General features: G+C 42.8%; 1 protein-coding gene across 4 annotated transcripts in view; it reads left to right on the top strand.

The window, feature by feature from the left end:
• Positions 1 to 16,503, top strand: part of LOC137342290 (membrane-associated phosphatidylinositol transfer protein 2) — a 354,330-nt gene that overhangs the window by 332,084 nt on the left and 5,743 nt on the right. For all 4 annotated transcript variants that reach the window (XM_068006206.1, XM_068006204.1, XM_068006207.1 and 1 more), the window contains 4 exons: positions 6,112 to 6,260; positions 9,417 to 9,566; positions 12,825 to 13,008; positions 13,189 to 13,317. In XM_068006206.1, coding sequence (XP_067862307.1) covers positions 6,112 to 6,260; positions 9,417 to 9,566; positions 12,825 to 13,008; positions 13,189 to 13,317 — 612 coding nt within the window. The remainder of the gene's footprint in view (positions 1 to 6,111; positions 6,261 to 9,416; positions 9,567 to 12,824; positions 13,009 to 13,188; positions 13,318 to 16,503) is intronic.

The following is a 16,503-nucleotide window of genomic DNA, read 5'->3' as shown; positions in this document are numbered from 1 at the left end:
GCCAAATTTGATTTGTCCTGCGTTTTGTGGACAGGACATACCTGGGCAATTTTCCGCATTGTCAGGTAGATGCCAGTGTTGTAGCCATACTGGAACAGTTTGGCAAGAGGCGTGGGTAGTTCTGGAGCACAAGTCTTCAGCACTACAGCCGGGATGTTGTCGGGGCCCATAGCCTTTGCTGTATCCAGTGCACTCAGCCGTTTCTTGATATCACGTGGTGTGAATCGAATTGGCTGAAGACGGGCTTCTGTGATGGTGGGGATATCGGGAGGAGGCCGAGATGGATCATCCACTCGGCACTTCTGGCTGAAGATGGTTGCAAATGCTTCAGCCTTGTCTTTTGCACCCACATGCTGGACTGTGCCATCATTGAGGATGAGGATGTTTACAGAACCTCCTCCTCCCGTTAGTTGTTTAATTGTCCACCACCATTCATGACTGGATGTGGCAGGACTGCAGAGTTTTGATCTGATCCGTTGGTTGTGGAATCGCTTAGTGATGTCAATAGCATGTTGCTTCTGCTGTTTAGCATGCATGTAGTCCTGTGTTGTAGCTTCACCAGGTTGGCACCTCATTTTTAGGTATGCTCTTCTACATTCCTCATTGAACCAGGGTTGATCCCCTGGCTTGTTGGTACTGGTAGAGTGAGGAATATGCCAGGCCATGAAGTTACAGATTGTGCTGGAATACGATTCTGCTGCTGCTGATGGCCCACAGCACCTCATGGATGCCCATTTTTGAGCTGTTAGATCTGTTCTGATTCTATCCCATTTAGCACGGTGGTAGTGCCACACAACACGTTGGATGGTGTCCTCAATGTGAAGACGGGATTTCATCTCCACAAGCACTGTGCGATGGTCACTCCTACCAATACTGTCATGGACAGATGCATTTGCGACAGGTAGATTGGTGAGGACGAGGTCAAGTAGATTTTTCCCTCGTGTTGGTTCGCTCACCACCTGCCGCAGGCCCAATCTGGCAGCTATGTCCTTCAGGACTCGGCCAGCTCTGTCTGTAGTGGTGCTACCGAGCCACTCTTGGTGATGGACATTGAAGTCCCCCACCCAGAGTGTATTCTGTGCCCTTGCTACCCTCAGTGCTTCCTCCAAGTGATGCTCAACATGGAGGAGGACTGATTCATCAGCTGAGGGAGGGCGGTAGGTGGTAATCAGCAGGAGGTTTCCTTGCCCATGTTTGACCTGATGCTATGAGAGCCGGTGTCAATGTTGAGGACTCCCAGGGCCACTCCCTCCTGACTGTATATCACTGTACCGCCACCTCTGGTGGGTCTGTCCTGCCGGTGGGACAGGACATACCCAGGGATGGTGATGGAAGAGTCCGGGACATTGGCTGAAAGGTATGATTCTGTGAGTATGGCTATGTCAGGCTGTTGCTTGACTCGTCTGTGGGACAGCTCTCCCAATTTTGGCACAAGTCCCCAGATGTTAGTGAGGTGGTCTTTGCAGGGTCGACTGGGCTTGGTTTGCCTTTGTCATGTCCGGTACCAAGTGGTCCGATGCCGGGTGGTCTGTCCGGATTCATTCTTATCATGACTTTTCATAGCAAGATTGTACAACTTGCTCGGCCATTTCAGAGGGTGATTAAGAATCAATCACATTGCTGTGGGTCTGGAGTCACATATAGGCCAGACCGGGTAAGGACAGAAGGTTTCCTTCCCTAAAGGACATTATTGAACCAGATGGGTTTTTACGACAATCTGGTAGTTTCATGGCCACTATTACTAATTTTTTTAATTCCAGATTTTTATTTAATTCATTGAATTTAAAGTCCCCAGCTGCCGTGGCGGGATTTGAACTCATGACTCTGGATTATTAGTCCAGTAACATGACCACTATGCTACCGTACCCGAGGTATCATAGAGTTATAAAAGATACGAAGTGAACGCAAATGGTTAACCTCTGAGCATCACTTCATAGGCACAGAGTGGGAAAGTGCACATTCTGTATTGTCACACACATTGATTAATACCTGGAATGGTTTCCCAGTAGAGCAGAGGAGGGAAAAACTCTCAGCTCATTCAAGCGACAGTTGGATGGTGTTTTATTTTGGGGCAGCGTGCGGAAGAATGAGTTTAATAGGCTGATGGCCTGTTAAGGGTATGAAAATATCTTTAATATCCTACGGTGTGTGCAATGTGCGATCTGATTTATTTATTTCTTGCAGTTAACTTAACAGTTGATAATGAAAATAAATGTCCCTCTTGCACACTGTGTTACACAGAATGTTACAGCAAATCACCGAGTGAGTGATGTTATTGTTACTGAAGATGGTCCTCAGACCGTCTGACTGGGAGATTTACGTATGGGCCCCTGGACATGGTCACACTTGACTCATCTGTACCTGTCCTTGTGATGTAGAGGTTATTGCTTCCCCCACCATCCTCTGCATTCTTCCACTAGTGATGATGCTTTGCAACTTCTGTCAACATGGCCCATGGTCAAACCCAAGACTAAGCACTCATCATCAGGCAAAAAAGATGTTAAAATATCCAAGGAATTGGATGTTCATTTTTCCTAACCCCGGCTAATTTGCCCTTTTTTGTGTGTTATCTTGAAGAATCAAAGTGGCCCAATCACCCTATAACGACCTGCCATAAAGAAAGGCAACAGAATAGGTTCTTCGGGTTGTAAAATTTTGTTGGACAGGATTTTGCAGATTAGAATTTTCAGTTATTGGGCCTGAGTTGCCTCCTGCCAATCTGTCTTGTGAGAAATGATGCAAGGCCTGGCCATAGCCTTGGACTATCCCCATTCAATTAAAGTCAACATATTCAGTCTGTCAGTGAGCAACAAAATTAAAACTTCCAAATTCCAGCTCCAGGTGGCCAGCATTAAAACATTGCATTCCCGCACGATGTACCAATCTCCCCTGTTCTGTTGAAGATAGCCAATTTATAACCTAAAGTTTAAAGGGATTTTCTCTTTCCTGAAGAAAGCTTAGAAAACAAAAAATGATCCAACCACGGCTAACTAGAGAAGTTAAGGATAGTATTAGATTAAAAGAAGAGGCTTACAATGTTGCCAAAAAGAGTACTAAACCTGAGGATTGGGAGGGCTTTAGAAATTAGCAAAGGATGACCAAGAAATTGATAAAGAGGGAGAAAATTGAATGAGAGTAAACACGCAAGAAATATAAAAACAGATTGTAACAGCTTCTACAAGTATGTAAAAAAGTTAGAGATTACCGAAAGTAAACGTTGGGTCCCTTAGAGGCAGAGACAGGAGAAATTATAATGGGGAATAAGGAAATGGCAGAGACGTTTAACAAATATTTTGTATCTATCTTCACAGTAGAAGACACAAAAAACATACCGGAAATAGTGGGGAACCAAGGGTCTAATGAGACTGAGGAACTTAAAGCAATTAAGATTAGTAAAGAAAAAGTACTGGAGAAATTAATGTGACTAAAAACCAACAAATCCCCTGGACCTGATGGCCGACATCCTAGGGTTTTAAAAGAGGTGGCCGCAGAGATAGTGGATGCATTGGTTTTGATCTTCTAGAATCCCCTAGATTCTAGAATGATCCCCATGGATTGGAAGGTAGGAAATGTAACCCCACTATTCAAGAAAGGAGGGAGAGAAAACAGGGAACTACAGGCCAGTTAGCCTGACATCAGAAAAAAATGCTAGAATCTATTATTAAGGATGTAGTAACAGGGTGATTAGGCGGAGTCAGCACAGTTTTATGAAAGGGAAATCGTGTTTGACAAATCAATTAGAGTTTTTTGAGGGTGTAACTAGCAGGGTAGATAAAGGGGAACCAGTGGATGTAGTATATTTGGATTTTCAAAAGGCATTTGATAAGGTGCCACATAAAAGGTTGTTACACAAGGTAAGGGTTCATGGGATTGGGGGTAACATATTAGCATGGATAGAGGATTGGTTAACAGACAGAAAACAGAGAGGAATAAACGGTTTATTTCGGGTTGGCAGGTTGTAACTAGTGGGGTGCCACAAGGATCAGTGCTTGGGCCTCAGCTATTTACAATCTGTATCAATGACTTAGATGAGAGGACCAAGTGTAATGTATCCGAGTTTGCTGATGATGCAAAGCTAGGTGGGAAAGTAAGCTGTGAGGAGGACGCAAAGAGGTTTCAAAGGGATATAGACAGGTTAAATGAGTGGGCGAGAAGGTGGCAGATGGAATATAATGTGGGGAAATGTGAAATTATCCACTTTGGTAGGAAGAATAGAAAAGCAGAACATTTTTTTTGAAAGGTGAAAGTCTATGAAATGTTGGTAGTCAGAGGGATTTGGGTGTCCTTGTACATGAATCACAGAAAGTCAACATGCAGGTACAACAAGCAATTAGGAAAGTAAATGGTATTATTGTAAGGGGGTTGGAGTATAAGAGTAAGGAGGTCTTGCTGCAATTGTACAGGGCTCTGGTGAGACCACACCTGGAGTACTGTGTACAGTTTTGATTTCCTTACCTAAGGAGGGATATACTCGCCTTAGAGGGGATGCAACAAAGGTTCACTAGATTAATTCCTGGGATGAGAGGGTTGTCCTATGAGGAGAGATTGAGTAGAATGGACCTATACTCTCTGGAGTTTAGAAGAATGAAAGGTGATCTCATTGAAACGTATAAAATTCTGAGAGGACTTGACAGGGTAGATGCTGAGAGGCTGTTTCCCCTGGCTGGAGGGTCTAGAACTAGGGGTCATAGTCTCAAGATAAGGGGTCAGCCATTTAGAACCGAGATGAGGAAAAATGTCTTCACTCGGAGGGTTGTGAATCTTTGGAAATCTTTACCCCAGAGGGTTGTGGATGCTGAGCCGTTGAGTATATTCAAGACTAAGATCGATGGATATTTGAATACTAAGGGAATCAAGGGATATGGGATAGGGCGGGAAAGTGGAGTTGAGGTCGAAGATCAGCCATGATCTTACTGAATGGCGGAGCAGGCTCAAGGGGCTATATTGCCTACTCCTGCTCCTAGTTCTTATGTTCTTATGAACCACTTATTTCCGAGCAGTAGCTCACACTCCTTGAGGTAAAGGCGCTGAGCATCATTTTGAGGAGTGTGAACAAGAGCTGTGTATCTCACGCTGGAGTGTATTCCAGTACTCGGTTTTTTGTCCATATAAACCATGTACTTTTCACTTCCTCATCCTGGGGTGAGCCTTATCACTAAACAGTAGTATCAAAATAACTAGAGCATTAACCTCATCATCTGCCGTGGTGGGAACATGCTTAATTCAAATACAGATCTAAAGCAGTCACCTAGCTTTCTCTGCATAACTCACCAAATTTAATCTTGCCAGTTAAGTCCATGAATGAAGCCAGCCTTCAAAACAATCCAAGCTGTGTGTAAATAGTTTGCCCACATTACTGCATCTGGAGGTGTGCCTGTTCGCAGAAAATCCAGTCTGAATGCAAAGGGAATATTCTTCACTGTTAATACTCCAGTTTATTCAAAAGAGAGTTGTCCACACAGGCAAAATCTACTTGTCCTTCGATTCTTTAAATACTTTACTTCTAGTTTTTTTTTTGCTACTTAGAAATGGCTGTGCCCTGTGGTATAGGGTTTATAAAGGGAAGGATGTATGCTATTTGAGGTAGCATCATATCATTTCAAATGTAACCCATAACATCCTCTTTGTGGAGTGCCTTCCTTGACAGAAGCAGGGCTTTGTGTAGTAAATCCCTTCTCACAGGGTCGTGGATCTCTGCTGTTCAATTAGTTTCCTGTAAAGCAAACCATGTTTTAAGTCTATTAAATGAGTGGCTGTACAGGGTGTTGTTTACTGTCATTCTGCTTGTGGTCCATTTCTGTCTCATTCTCTGTTTAATGATCTTAATCCTTACTGCCCCAGGGAGGACTTGTCTCACCTGGACTGCTGGCACAGTCAACCAGATAGCTCAGCCTGAAATACCAGAAAATTGCATCAACGATCGACCTGCTCTTGTCTGTGCCATCTTTGTAAAACTGATTTTGTCAGAGATGAGTGATATTAGATTGTATTTGGTGCTTGTGAAATGTTTAAATTGAACCCTAATGAACGTAACATCGAAATGGTGCCTTGGAATATTCAATTTAGCAATTTCCACACGATATAATTTTGTTCTTTATTTTCTTTCATCAGGTGGACATTCACATTATGACACAGCCTCCCACCGGAGAGTGGGTTTGTTTTGACACTGACATTACAAACAACAGTGGCAGAATTTCCTATGTTATTCCAGAGAGCAAAAGACTGGGAATTGGTGTCTATCCACTAAAAATGGTGGTTAGGTAATTGTGCGGATTTTAGACTTGGAAATTGTTTGACTATCAATGTGCACAGTTATGGGAAAACTCCAGAAAATATATATTCTTTATGCAAACCCACCCTCCTTGGTATTTCTAAAATAGTTGCACAGTGTTTTAAACAGTTTAAAAAAAATAATTATCTAATTTAAGCATTTAGAATCTGGGTTTAAAATTCAAGGCTGAATGATGAAGTGAGTTTCCCCTCTCTAGCCAATGGCAACCCCTCTAAATGAAATAAATTTTGCCAATCTCAACCCAGTTCCGGCAGAAAAATGCCCACAATATAGTGCCAATTGGCAGCCCTCAGTGATCATTACTATTTCATCCATGGCTCAGTGGGTCGCACTCTCGCCTCTGAGTCAGATTCAAGTCCCACTCCAGAGACTTGAGCACAAAATCTAGGCTGACACTTCAGTGCAGTACTGAGGGAGTGCTGCACTGTCGGATGTGACGTTAAACGGAGGCCCCATTTGCCCTCTCAGGTGGAAATAAAACATCCCACAGCACTATTCAAAGAAGAGCAGGGGAGTTCTCCTGGTGTCCTGGCCAATATTCCTCAACTAACATCACTAAAACAGATTATCTGGTCATTTATCCCATTGCTGTTTGTGGGAGCTTGCTGTGCGCAATTTGGCTGCTGCGTTTCCTACATTACAACAATGACTACTCTTCAGAAGTATTTATTTGGCTGTAAAGCGCTTTGTGATGTCCTGAGGGTGTGACCGCGCCATATAAATGTCGGACCATTCAGTCACCTTACATCGATGGCCATAATTCTAATTCAATATCTTGCCAATTGGTGAATCCCATGAAGAGCAGTCCAAAAGTCGTTTGTATTATCTATGTACCATGGAGAAATATAGAAGAGTGTGCGAAGAGCTCTGTTTAATGAAGAAATTGGACCTCTGCATTTTGTCTCCATACACTGAGGGTCCCTGTACAGTAAATAGTCCTGCAAAAGTCGTCTCAGGGGGGCAGAAATTGATGGAAAAAATTGCCTTTTAATGCAAGATCTTTCCGCTCCAACTTAGCATTGATTGCATTAGCTGCAGCATCTCGCATCTTCCTTAACTCCAATATTTATTGCTATGGTAATGACTTGGTTCAGCATTCTCTTTAGTGCTCTCTAATGGTCAATTCAAATAGTGTAATTAAATTAATGATGGTTTATGTCTTCCTTGTCCATTCTTTTTGTTTGCTTGTTTTATTTTTCTATCTTAAATTATTTCTTTTCACATTTGTCAGCATTGTTTTGCTTTAACTTCCTTTTTACTTTTTATTGCATAACAGAATAGTCTCAGTTTAACTTCTACTTCCCTTCTTCTCCTCTTGCTGTACCTGCATGCTAAAGTTAACATGCAGGTACAGCAAGCAATTAGGAAGGCAAATGGTGTATTGGCCTTTATTGCAAGGGGGTTGGAGTACAAGAGTAAGGAAGTCTTGCTACAATTGTACAGGGATTTGGTGAGACTACACCTGGAGTACTGTGTACAGTTTTGGTCTCCTTACCTAGGAAATAATATACTTGCCTCAGAGGGAGTGCAATGAAGGTTCACTAGATTGATTCTTGGGATGAAAGGGTTGTCCTGTGAGGAGAGATTGAGTAGAATGGGCCTATACTCTCTGGAGTTTAGAAGAATGAGAGGTGATCTCATAGAAACATATAAGATTCTGAGGGGGCTTGACAGGGTAGATGCTGAGAGGTAGTTTCCCCTGGCTGAAGAGCCTAGAACTGGGGAGCATAGTCTCAGGATAAGGGGTCGGCCATTTCAGACTGAGATGAGGAGGAATTTCTTCACTCAGAGGGTTGTGAATCTTTGGAATTCCCTACCCCAAAGGGCTGTGGATGCTCAGTAGTTGAATATATTCAAGGCTGAGATTGATACATTTTTGGACTCTAGGGGAATCAAGGGATATGGGGATCGGGCAGGAAAGTGGAGTTGAGGTTGAAGATCAGCCATGATCGTATTGAATGGTGGAACAGGGTCAAGGGGCCATATGGCCTACTCCTGCTCCTATTTCTTATGTTCTCTTTAGATCCTTATTTCTGTTGCTCTTGTTTTCTTGCTTTGTTTACTTTTTTTGTCAATGTAAACTTTTCCATTAGGGAGATGTTTAGAACTGTTACTGTACATTAGGCCTCAAATTCGGGTACAAGCACATTAATCGCTCCAAAAGGAATGGCTAGGAGTCTCGGGATGAATCATTCCTATCCAGTTGTGCGTTTCCCCAAAGCGGCACTGGCAGAGTTTGAGAGTTCACCACTTGCCCGTGGTTTATAGTATGAGGAAAATCCAAACTAACTAAAAATTGAGGCCACCCAGTCAGATAAACTCTTGATGGTGAGATGCATTAACCATGTGTCTGTCTTTATTTATGAAAGTGATCTGAAACCTGTTTGTATTGGGACTGAGTTTAAGGGGTATGGTAGCATAGTGGTTATGTTACTGAACTAGTAACCTAGCAGCCTGGACTAACAAATTCAGAGAATGTGAGTTCAAATCCCACCATAGCAGTTTGAGATTTTGAATTCAGTTTTTAAAAAGTCTGGAAATAAAAATCTGGTATCAGTAAAAGTGACCATGAAGTTGTTGGATTGTCGGAAAAACCGACCTGATTCACTAATGTCCTTTAGGGAGGAAATCTGCCGTCCTTACCCGGTCTGGCCTACATGTGACTCGAGTCCCACACCAACGTGGTTGACTCTTACCTGCGCTCTAAAGTGGCCTAACAAGCCACTCAGTTGTATCTAACCCGCCACCACCTCCTCAGGGCAACTAGAAATGGGCAATAAATGTCGGCCTTGCCAGCGACGCCCACATCACGAGAATGAATTAAAAAAAGAACCATGATCACAGATACTTCGACACAGTTTTCAGCACCTGTTAAACACTCCCATGGGTTCTGATGATCAAGCACTAACAAAGCACTCTAACTAAAGGATTAAATGTACAAGAAGTACATTAAATGTAGGAGAACCTTGTAAGTAATAATATGATTTGCTCAAACAGTAAGAAATGCTTGAAAAGAGAAATCTTTGTAAATAATAATTACATTTAAAGCCCACTTGCCACCACTACTATAGTGTGAGCTGGTTTTGATTGCCTATGAAAAGAATTTTCTTTATCTTTTTTCTAGGGGAGATCATACATCTGGAGATAGTTACATAACTGTTCTGCCGAAAGGAACAGAGTGCGTGGTGTTTAGTATCGATGGCTCATTCGCGGCGAGTGTCTCCATTATGGGCAGTGACCCCAAGGTCAGAGCTGGAGCAGTGGATGTTGTAAGGTAAATGTAAATAATGGACCTGAACTAGTAATGTTGTCAGTGATATTGAGGAACCCAGATTGGAACTGGGGAATATGTTCCTCCATTCATTAATGTTAGCAAAAACGTTTGCACGAGTACAGAGCAAGGAAAACTATTTTACAACATTTTTTTTGCTAACTGTGATTGAAGAAACTGTGCTCCTTAATGTTAAGTAAACGTGTTTGTCCTTGGTAAAGCCTACACTGGTCAAGAACAAAAAGCAAAAGACTGCAGATGCCGCAAATCTGAAATAACAGAAAATGCTGGAAGCACTCAGCAGGTCAGTTAGCATCTGTGGAGAGAGAAACGTAGGGTAAATGTACATGTGAGAATTGAGCTCTGACAGAAGGTCATCGACCTGAAACGTTAACTGTTTCTCTCTCCACAGATGCTGCCTGACCTGCTGAATGTTTCGAGCATTTTCTGTTTCTAAACTCTGTTGTCATTTAGTGTTGGTCCTTTAATTTTGTTAATATAGTAAACATTTTGCACGTGCTCCTTTTATGTTTCGATGCAGAGAGATTTTTCGGGCATTTATATCTCTTCGAGCAGTACTGACTGAGAAATTGCTGACTAGTCACAGGTGGGACTAAGGTGACATCTTTTTAGCCACATTACATAGAATTACATCTGGAATTTCACCAGAGAATTTACATATGCACTAATTTTAGTAGAAAATGCCTCACACACAGTATGTGTAAATGTACTTCACGTGTATATTTACTTAACAAACATCTAACACCATTCAGTAATCAAAGAAATAAAACCCTTAACAATCAAAAAGCACTCACACACTCTGCTCTGCGTTTTACTATTTTACCAACAAACATACAAAAAGGTTAAAATATGCAGGACCATGGGAACAGGAGGAGGCCATTCAGCCCCTCACGCCTGTTCTGCCATTCAAATAGATCATGGCTGATCTGCATCATAACTCCATTTACCCGCCTTGGTTCCATGTCCCTTAATCCCCTCACCCAACAAAAATCCATCAATCTTGGTTTTGAAATTTTCAGTTGACCCCCAGCCTCAACAACTTTTTGGGGGAGAAAGTTCCAGATTTCCACTCCCCTTTGTGTGAAGAAGTGCTTCCTGACATCACCCCTGAACGGCCTGGCTCTAATTTTAAGATTATGCCCCCTTGTTCTGGACTCCCCACCAGAGGAAATAGTTTCTATCTACCCTATCAAATCCTTTAATCATCTTAAACACTTCAATTAGATCACCCCTTAATCTTCTAAACTCAAGCGGATACAAGCCCAGTCTCTGCAGCCTGGCCTCATAATTTAACCCTTTTAGCCCCGGTATCATTCTGGTGATGCATACAATGTGCAAATGAGTATTGAGATCACAGGTCCAACGACAGTGTCTATTACTCAATTGTTATTTACTCATTCCCAATTTGCTACATGTGGCTAATATATTGGACAACACTGTTTTAAACATTTATCTTACAGCACCATCTGGTGATGTAGAGCTTAGACAGAGAAGTGAATTCTCGGTATAGAATTTAGTAATTGTGTAAGAGCTGACATATTTCACATTTGCCAGCTGTGTAGATGTTTGAGAAATCATCAGCTCTGGAATGGGACTTGTGAATGAGTTTTCATACCACTTCGGTAATTACAATAAATGGTAATAACAATAAATGTGAACTTCGAGTTCCTCGAACAAAGTCTCAGCAGAGTGAGAGGGCAGTGAAAGGAAAGAGGAGGCGGCATCAGGATAATGGGACTGCTGACAAAATCTGGATGAGCGATGGATATTAATAACCTTCAGAGAAATAACAGCAGCAGTGGCCAGAGCGCAGAAGTCCCAGTGCCAGAAGTTACTGTAGGCTAGTCCAGTTTAGATCAACTGTGTTGTAGATTTTTTTTTAGTTAATAGTCATTTCGCATCTGAACATAAATATTTTGTCTCTGAAAATGGGCTGTGAATAAAGTTGAAAACCACTTTTGAAATACCTAGTAATGTTCAAACTACTGCATTCGGGGAGTAAGACACTAATCTGTTGTAGATATTGCAGATAATTGTCTTGAATGTGGGGTCTTGCCGATCTTTGTATTGCGTGCTTTATCCAGGTGGTATTACATTTTTACAGGCACATCTACATAAGAAACTAAAATCCACACAATATTTACATGTTAAAACTGGAAGATTTACAAATCATAAGAATGAGCTTAATCAATTTTAGTGCAAAATCCAAATCATGTTTACAGCCTTTAATACTCTCTTGCATATTTCTTTCTCATAATAAGCTGTATAGAAATTTGATCTCTAGATCAACAGGTTTATCCAGTGAGTAGTTGAGCCTTGCAGATCAGGAAGCTTTGGGCTGACGTAAGGGCTGCATATTTGGCCTTGGTGCCCCGGGATTAGGGGAGTGAAAATCAGTCAGTGTTCCCACTGCTGATCATTACCTAATGACCCCCGCTGAAAATGCACGTGTGGGTGTCCAGTGGAGACTGGATGAAACTCAACCGTGATGGCCCCCACAGTTCAATAAGCTGCCGATACTCACTATAATGGCCCGCCGTGAATGGTGCTCACTTGGATGAAATGCAATTTCATATAAAGCTGAACCCCAACAGCAAGTCAGCACCTTTGGGGGAGGAGGACAGTGCACACTGTCAGCAGGAGGATGAGAAAAGATGTGATGTTCACCCCGTTTTCATCGCTCCACCATTGGCGGCCGCGCCTTATAGCTGCCTAGACCCTAAGCTCTTTAATTCCCTCCGTAAACCTCTCCGCCTCTCTCTCCTCCTTTTAGACGCTCCTTAAAACCTACCTCTTTGACCAAGCTTTTGGTCACCTGTCCTAATATCTCCTTATGTGGCTCGGTGTCAAATTTTGTTTGATCGCTCCTGTGAAGCGCCTTGGGAAGTTTTACTACGTTAAAGGTGCTATATAAATGCAAGTTGTTGCTAATGTTTAATCATTTAAGTGCAAGATTCCTGGTTGCTTATGGGTTTTGGTTCTCCTGCAGCTCATTGTGGAGTGATGTCAATAAATGAATACAAGAGATTGTCACAGAACTAAATAAATGGTGTATTGCGTGATCTCGGGCATTTCTGCAGAATGGAACCAAACTCTGAATTATTCGCTGGATGTGTATATTGTAAAAAAAAAAAATTCAACTTGGGTAAAAGAGTTTCAGGCTTAACACTGTGATCATGTCGAGACCTATGAAAGTAAAGCCTTTTAACAACCCTGGTTAATCAGCTGTTGTACTCGCAGGCACTGGCAGGATCTTGGCTACTTCATTATATACGTGACTGGACGACCCGACATGCAGAAGCAGAGAGTGGTGGCTTGGCTGGCTCAACATAACTTCCCCCACGGAATCGTCTCCTTCTGCGATGGACTCGTTCACGATCCTCTCAGGCACAAGGCCAACTTCCTTCGCAGCCTCATGCAAGATGTAGGGAGTTTGTTTTGTTTTTAAACTGTACCTCACCTGACATCTAAATTATTATTGATCAGTGCTAATTTTATCCTTGTTCACACATCTGTTTTAGGTTAAACAGTGACTAATATTTTAAGTCTCAATCCCTAATGTGTCCAAGTATTAAAGCAGCTGTGTACTTCTGAAACTTGCCAGGTGTTGATGAAGATTCACGCAGCATACGGATCCACAAAGGATATTTCAGTTTACGGTTCCCTTGGCTTATCACCATCACAAATCTACATCGTGGGGCGCACAAATAAAAAGTACCAGCATCAGTGTCAGGTATTGTTTCACACTGTCAGAACTTTTTGAAGTAGATAGATAACATCCTTTAGATCATATGGGTATTTAATTGCCGCAGGCACTGCGCTGGAAGGGCAGACTGTTTGTTTTAAAAAAAAGGCTTGCAGTAATTCAGCACCTTATCATGTAGCTAATGAATGTCCCAGAGCACTTGGAGACAAATGCAGCAATCTATTTAGAATCATAGAAAGGTTACAGTACGGTAGGAGGCCATTCGGCCCATCGAGACCGCACCGGCTCGATGCAGGAGCAATCCAGCTAGTCCCACTCCCCCGCCCTATCCCCATAGCCCTGCACATTTTTTCCTTTCAAGTACTTATCCAGTTCCCTTTTGAAGGCCATGATTGAATCTGCCTCCACCACCCCCTCGGGCAGTGCATTCCAGATCCTAATCACTCGCAGTGTAAAAAAGTTTTTCCTCATGTCACCTTTGGTTCTTTTGCCAATCACCTTAAATCTGTGTCCTCTGGTTTTTGACCCTTCCGCCAATGGGAACAGTTTCTCTCTATCTACTCTGTCTAGATCCCTCATGATTTTGAATCCCTCTATCAAATCTCCTCACAACCGTCTCTGTTCCAAGGAGAACAGCCCCATCTTCTCCAGTCTATCCACGTAACTAAAGTCCTTCATCCCTGGAATCATTTTAGTAAATCTCTTCTGCACCCTCTAAGGCCTTCACGTCTTTCCTGAAGTGCGGTGCCCAGAACTGGATACAATACTGCAGATGTGGCCGAACCAATGTTTTATAAAGGTTCATCATGACTTCCATACTTTTGTACTCTATGCCTCTATTTATAAAAGTCTTCTACAGACATGTTAACAGTAAATGGGTAGTAAGAGGAGGGGTGGGGCCGATTAGGGACCATAAAGGAGATCTACTCATGGAGGCAGTGGGCATGGCTGAGGTACAAAATGAGTATTTGCATCGGTCTTTACGAAGGAAGATGCTGCTGCCAGAGCCTCGGTAAAGGAAGATATAGTTAAGGTACTGGATGGGCTAACAATTGAGAAAGAAGAGGTACTAGAAAGGCTGGCTGTACTTAAAGTAGATAACTCACCCGGTCCGGATGGGATGCATCCTCGGTTGCTGAGGGAAGTAAGGGGAGAAATTGCGGAGGTACTGGCCATAATCTTCCAAACATTCTTAGATACAGGGGTGGTGCCAGAGGACTGGAGAATTGCAAATGTTACACCCTTGTTCAAAAAAGAGTGTAAGGATAAACCCAGCAACTACAGGCCAGTCAGTTTAACCTCAGTGGTGGGAAAACTTATGGAAATGATAATCCGGGACAGAATTAACTGTCCCTTGGACGAGTGTGGATTGATTAGGGAAAGCCAGCACGGATTAGGGAAAGGCAAATCGTGTTTAACCAACTTGATAAGAGTTTTTTGATGAGGTAACAGAGAGGGTCGATGAGTGCAATGCAGTTGATGTGGTGTATATGGATTTTCAAAAAGCGTTTGATAAAGTGCCATATGGTAGGCTGCTATTAAGATTGCGGCCCATTGGAATAAAGGGGGCAACAGCAACATGGATACGGAATTGGCTAAGTGACAGGAAACAGAGAGTAATGGTGAACGGTTGTTTTTCGGACTGGAGGGAGGTGTACAGTGGTGTTCCCCAGGGGTCAGTGCTGGGACCACTGCTTTTCTTGATATGTATTAATGACTTGGACTTGGGAGTACAGGGCACAATTTCAAAATGTGCAGATGACACAAAACTTGGAAGGGTATTGAACAGTGAGGAGGATAGTGATAGACTTCGAGAAGATATAGACAGGCAGGTGGCATGGGCGGACATGTGGCAGATGAAGTTCAACGCGGAAAAATGTGAGGTGATGCATTTCGGTAGGAAAAATGAGGAGAGGCAATATAAACTAGAGGGCACAATTCTAAAAGGGGTACAGGAACAGAGAGATCTGGGGGTATATGTGCAAAAATCGTTGAAGGTGGCAGGACAGGTTGAGAAAGCGGTTTAAAAAGCATACGGGGTATTGGGCTTTATAAATAGAGGCATAGAGTACTAAAGCAAGGAAATTGTGATGAACCTTTATAAAACACTGGTTCGGCCACAGCTGGAGTATTGTGTCCAGTTCTGGGCACCGCACTTTAGGATGAATGTGAAGGCCTTAGAGGGGATGCAGAGGAGATTTACTTGACCGATTCCAGGGATGAGGGACTTAAATTACGTGGATAGACTGGAGAAGCTGGGGTTGTTCTCCTTGGAACAGAGAAGTCTGAGAGGCGATTTGATAGAGGTATTCAAAATCATGAAGGGTCTAGACAGAGTAGAGAGAGAGAAACTGTTCCCATTGGCGGAAGGGTCAAGGACCAGAGGACAAAGATTTAAGGTGATTGGCTAAAGAACCAAAGGTGACATGAGGAAAAACTTTTTTACACAGCGAGTGGTTAGGATCTGGAATGCACTGCCTGAGAGGGTGGTGGAGGCAGATTCAATCATGGCCTTCAAAAGGGAACTGGATAAGTACTTGAAATGAAAAAAATGTGCAGGCCTACGGGGATAGGACGGGGGAGTGGGACTAGCTGTATTGCTCGTGCATAGAGCCGGCGCGGACTCGATGGGCTGAATGGCCTCCTTCTGTGCTGTAACCTTTCTATTATTCTATAAAGCCCAAGATCCTGTATGCTTTTTTAACTGCTTTCTCAACCTGCCCTGCCACGATTTGTGCATATACACTCCCAGATCTCTCTGTTCCTGTACCCCTTTTAGGATTGTACCCTCTAGTTTATATTGCCTCTCCTTGTTCTTCCTCCTAAAATGTACTACTTCGCATTTTTCATCTGCCACGTATCCATCCATGCCACCAGCCTGCCTATATCCTCTTGAAGTCTATCACTATCCTCCTCACTGTTTACTACACTTCCAAGTTTTGTGTCATCTGCAAATTTTTAAATTGTGCCCTGTACACCCAAGTCCAAGTTATTAATATATATCAAGAAAAAGCTGTGGTCCCAGCACTGACCCCTGGGGAACACCACTGTACACCTCCCTCCAGTCCGAAAAACAACCATTCACCACTACTCTCAGTTTCCTGTCACTTAGCCAATTTTGTATCAATGTTGCTACTGCCCCTTTTATTCCATGGGCCGCAATCTTGATGATAAGCCTACCATACGGCACTTTATCAAATGTCTTTTGAAAGT

This window comes from Heptranchias perlo, chromosome 25, assembly GCF_035084215.1.
Source record: "Heptranchias perlo isolate sHepPer1 chromosome 25, sHepPer1.hap1, whole genome shotgun sequence".
Classification (NCBI taxonomy): domain Eukaryota; kingdom Metazoa; phylum Chordata; class Chondrichthyes; order Hexanchiformes; family Hexanchidae; genus Heptranchias; species Heptranchias perlo.
This window is presented reverse-complemented; position numbering and strand designations above follow the sequence as displayed.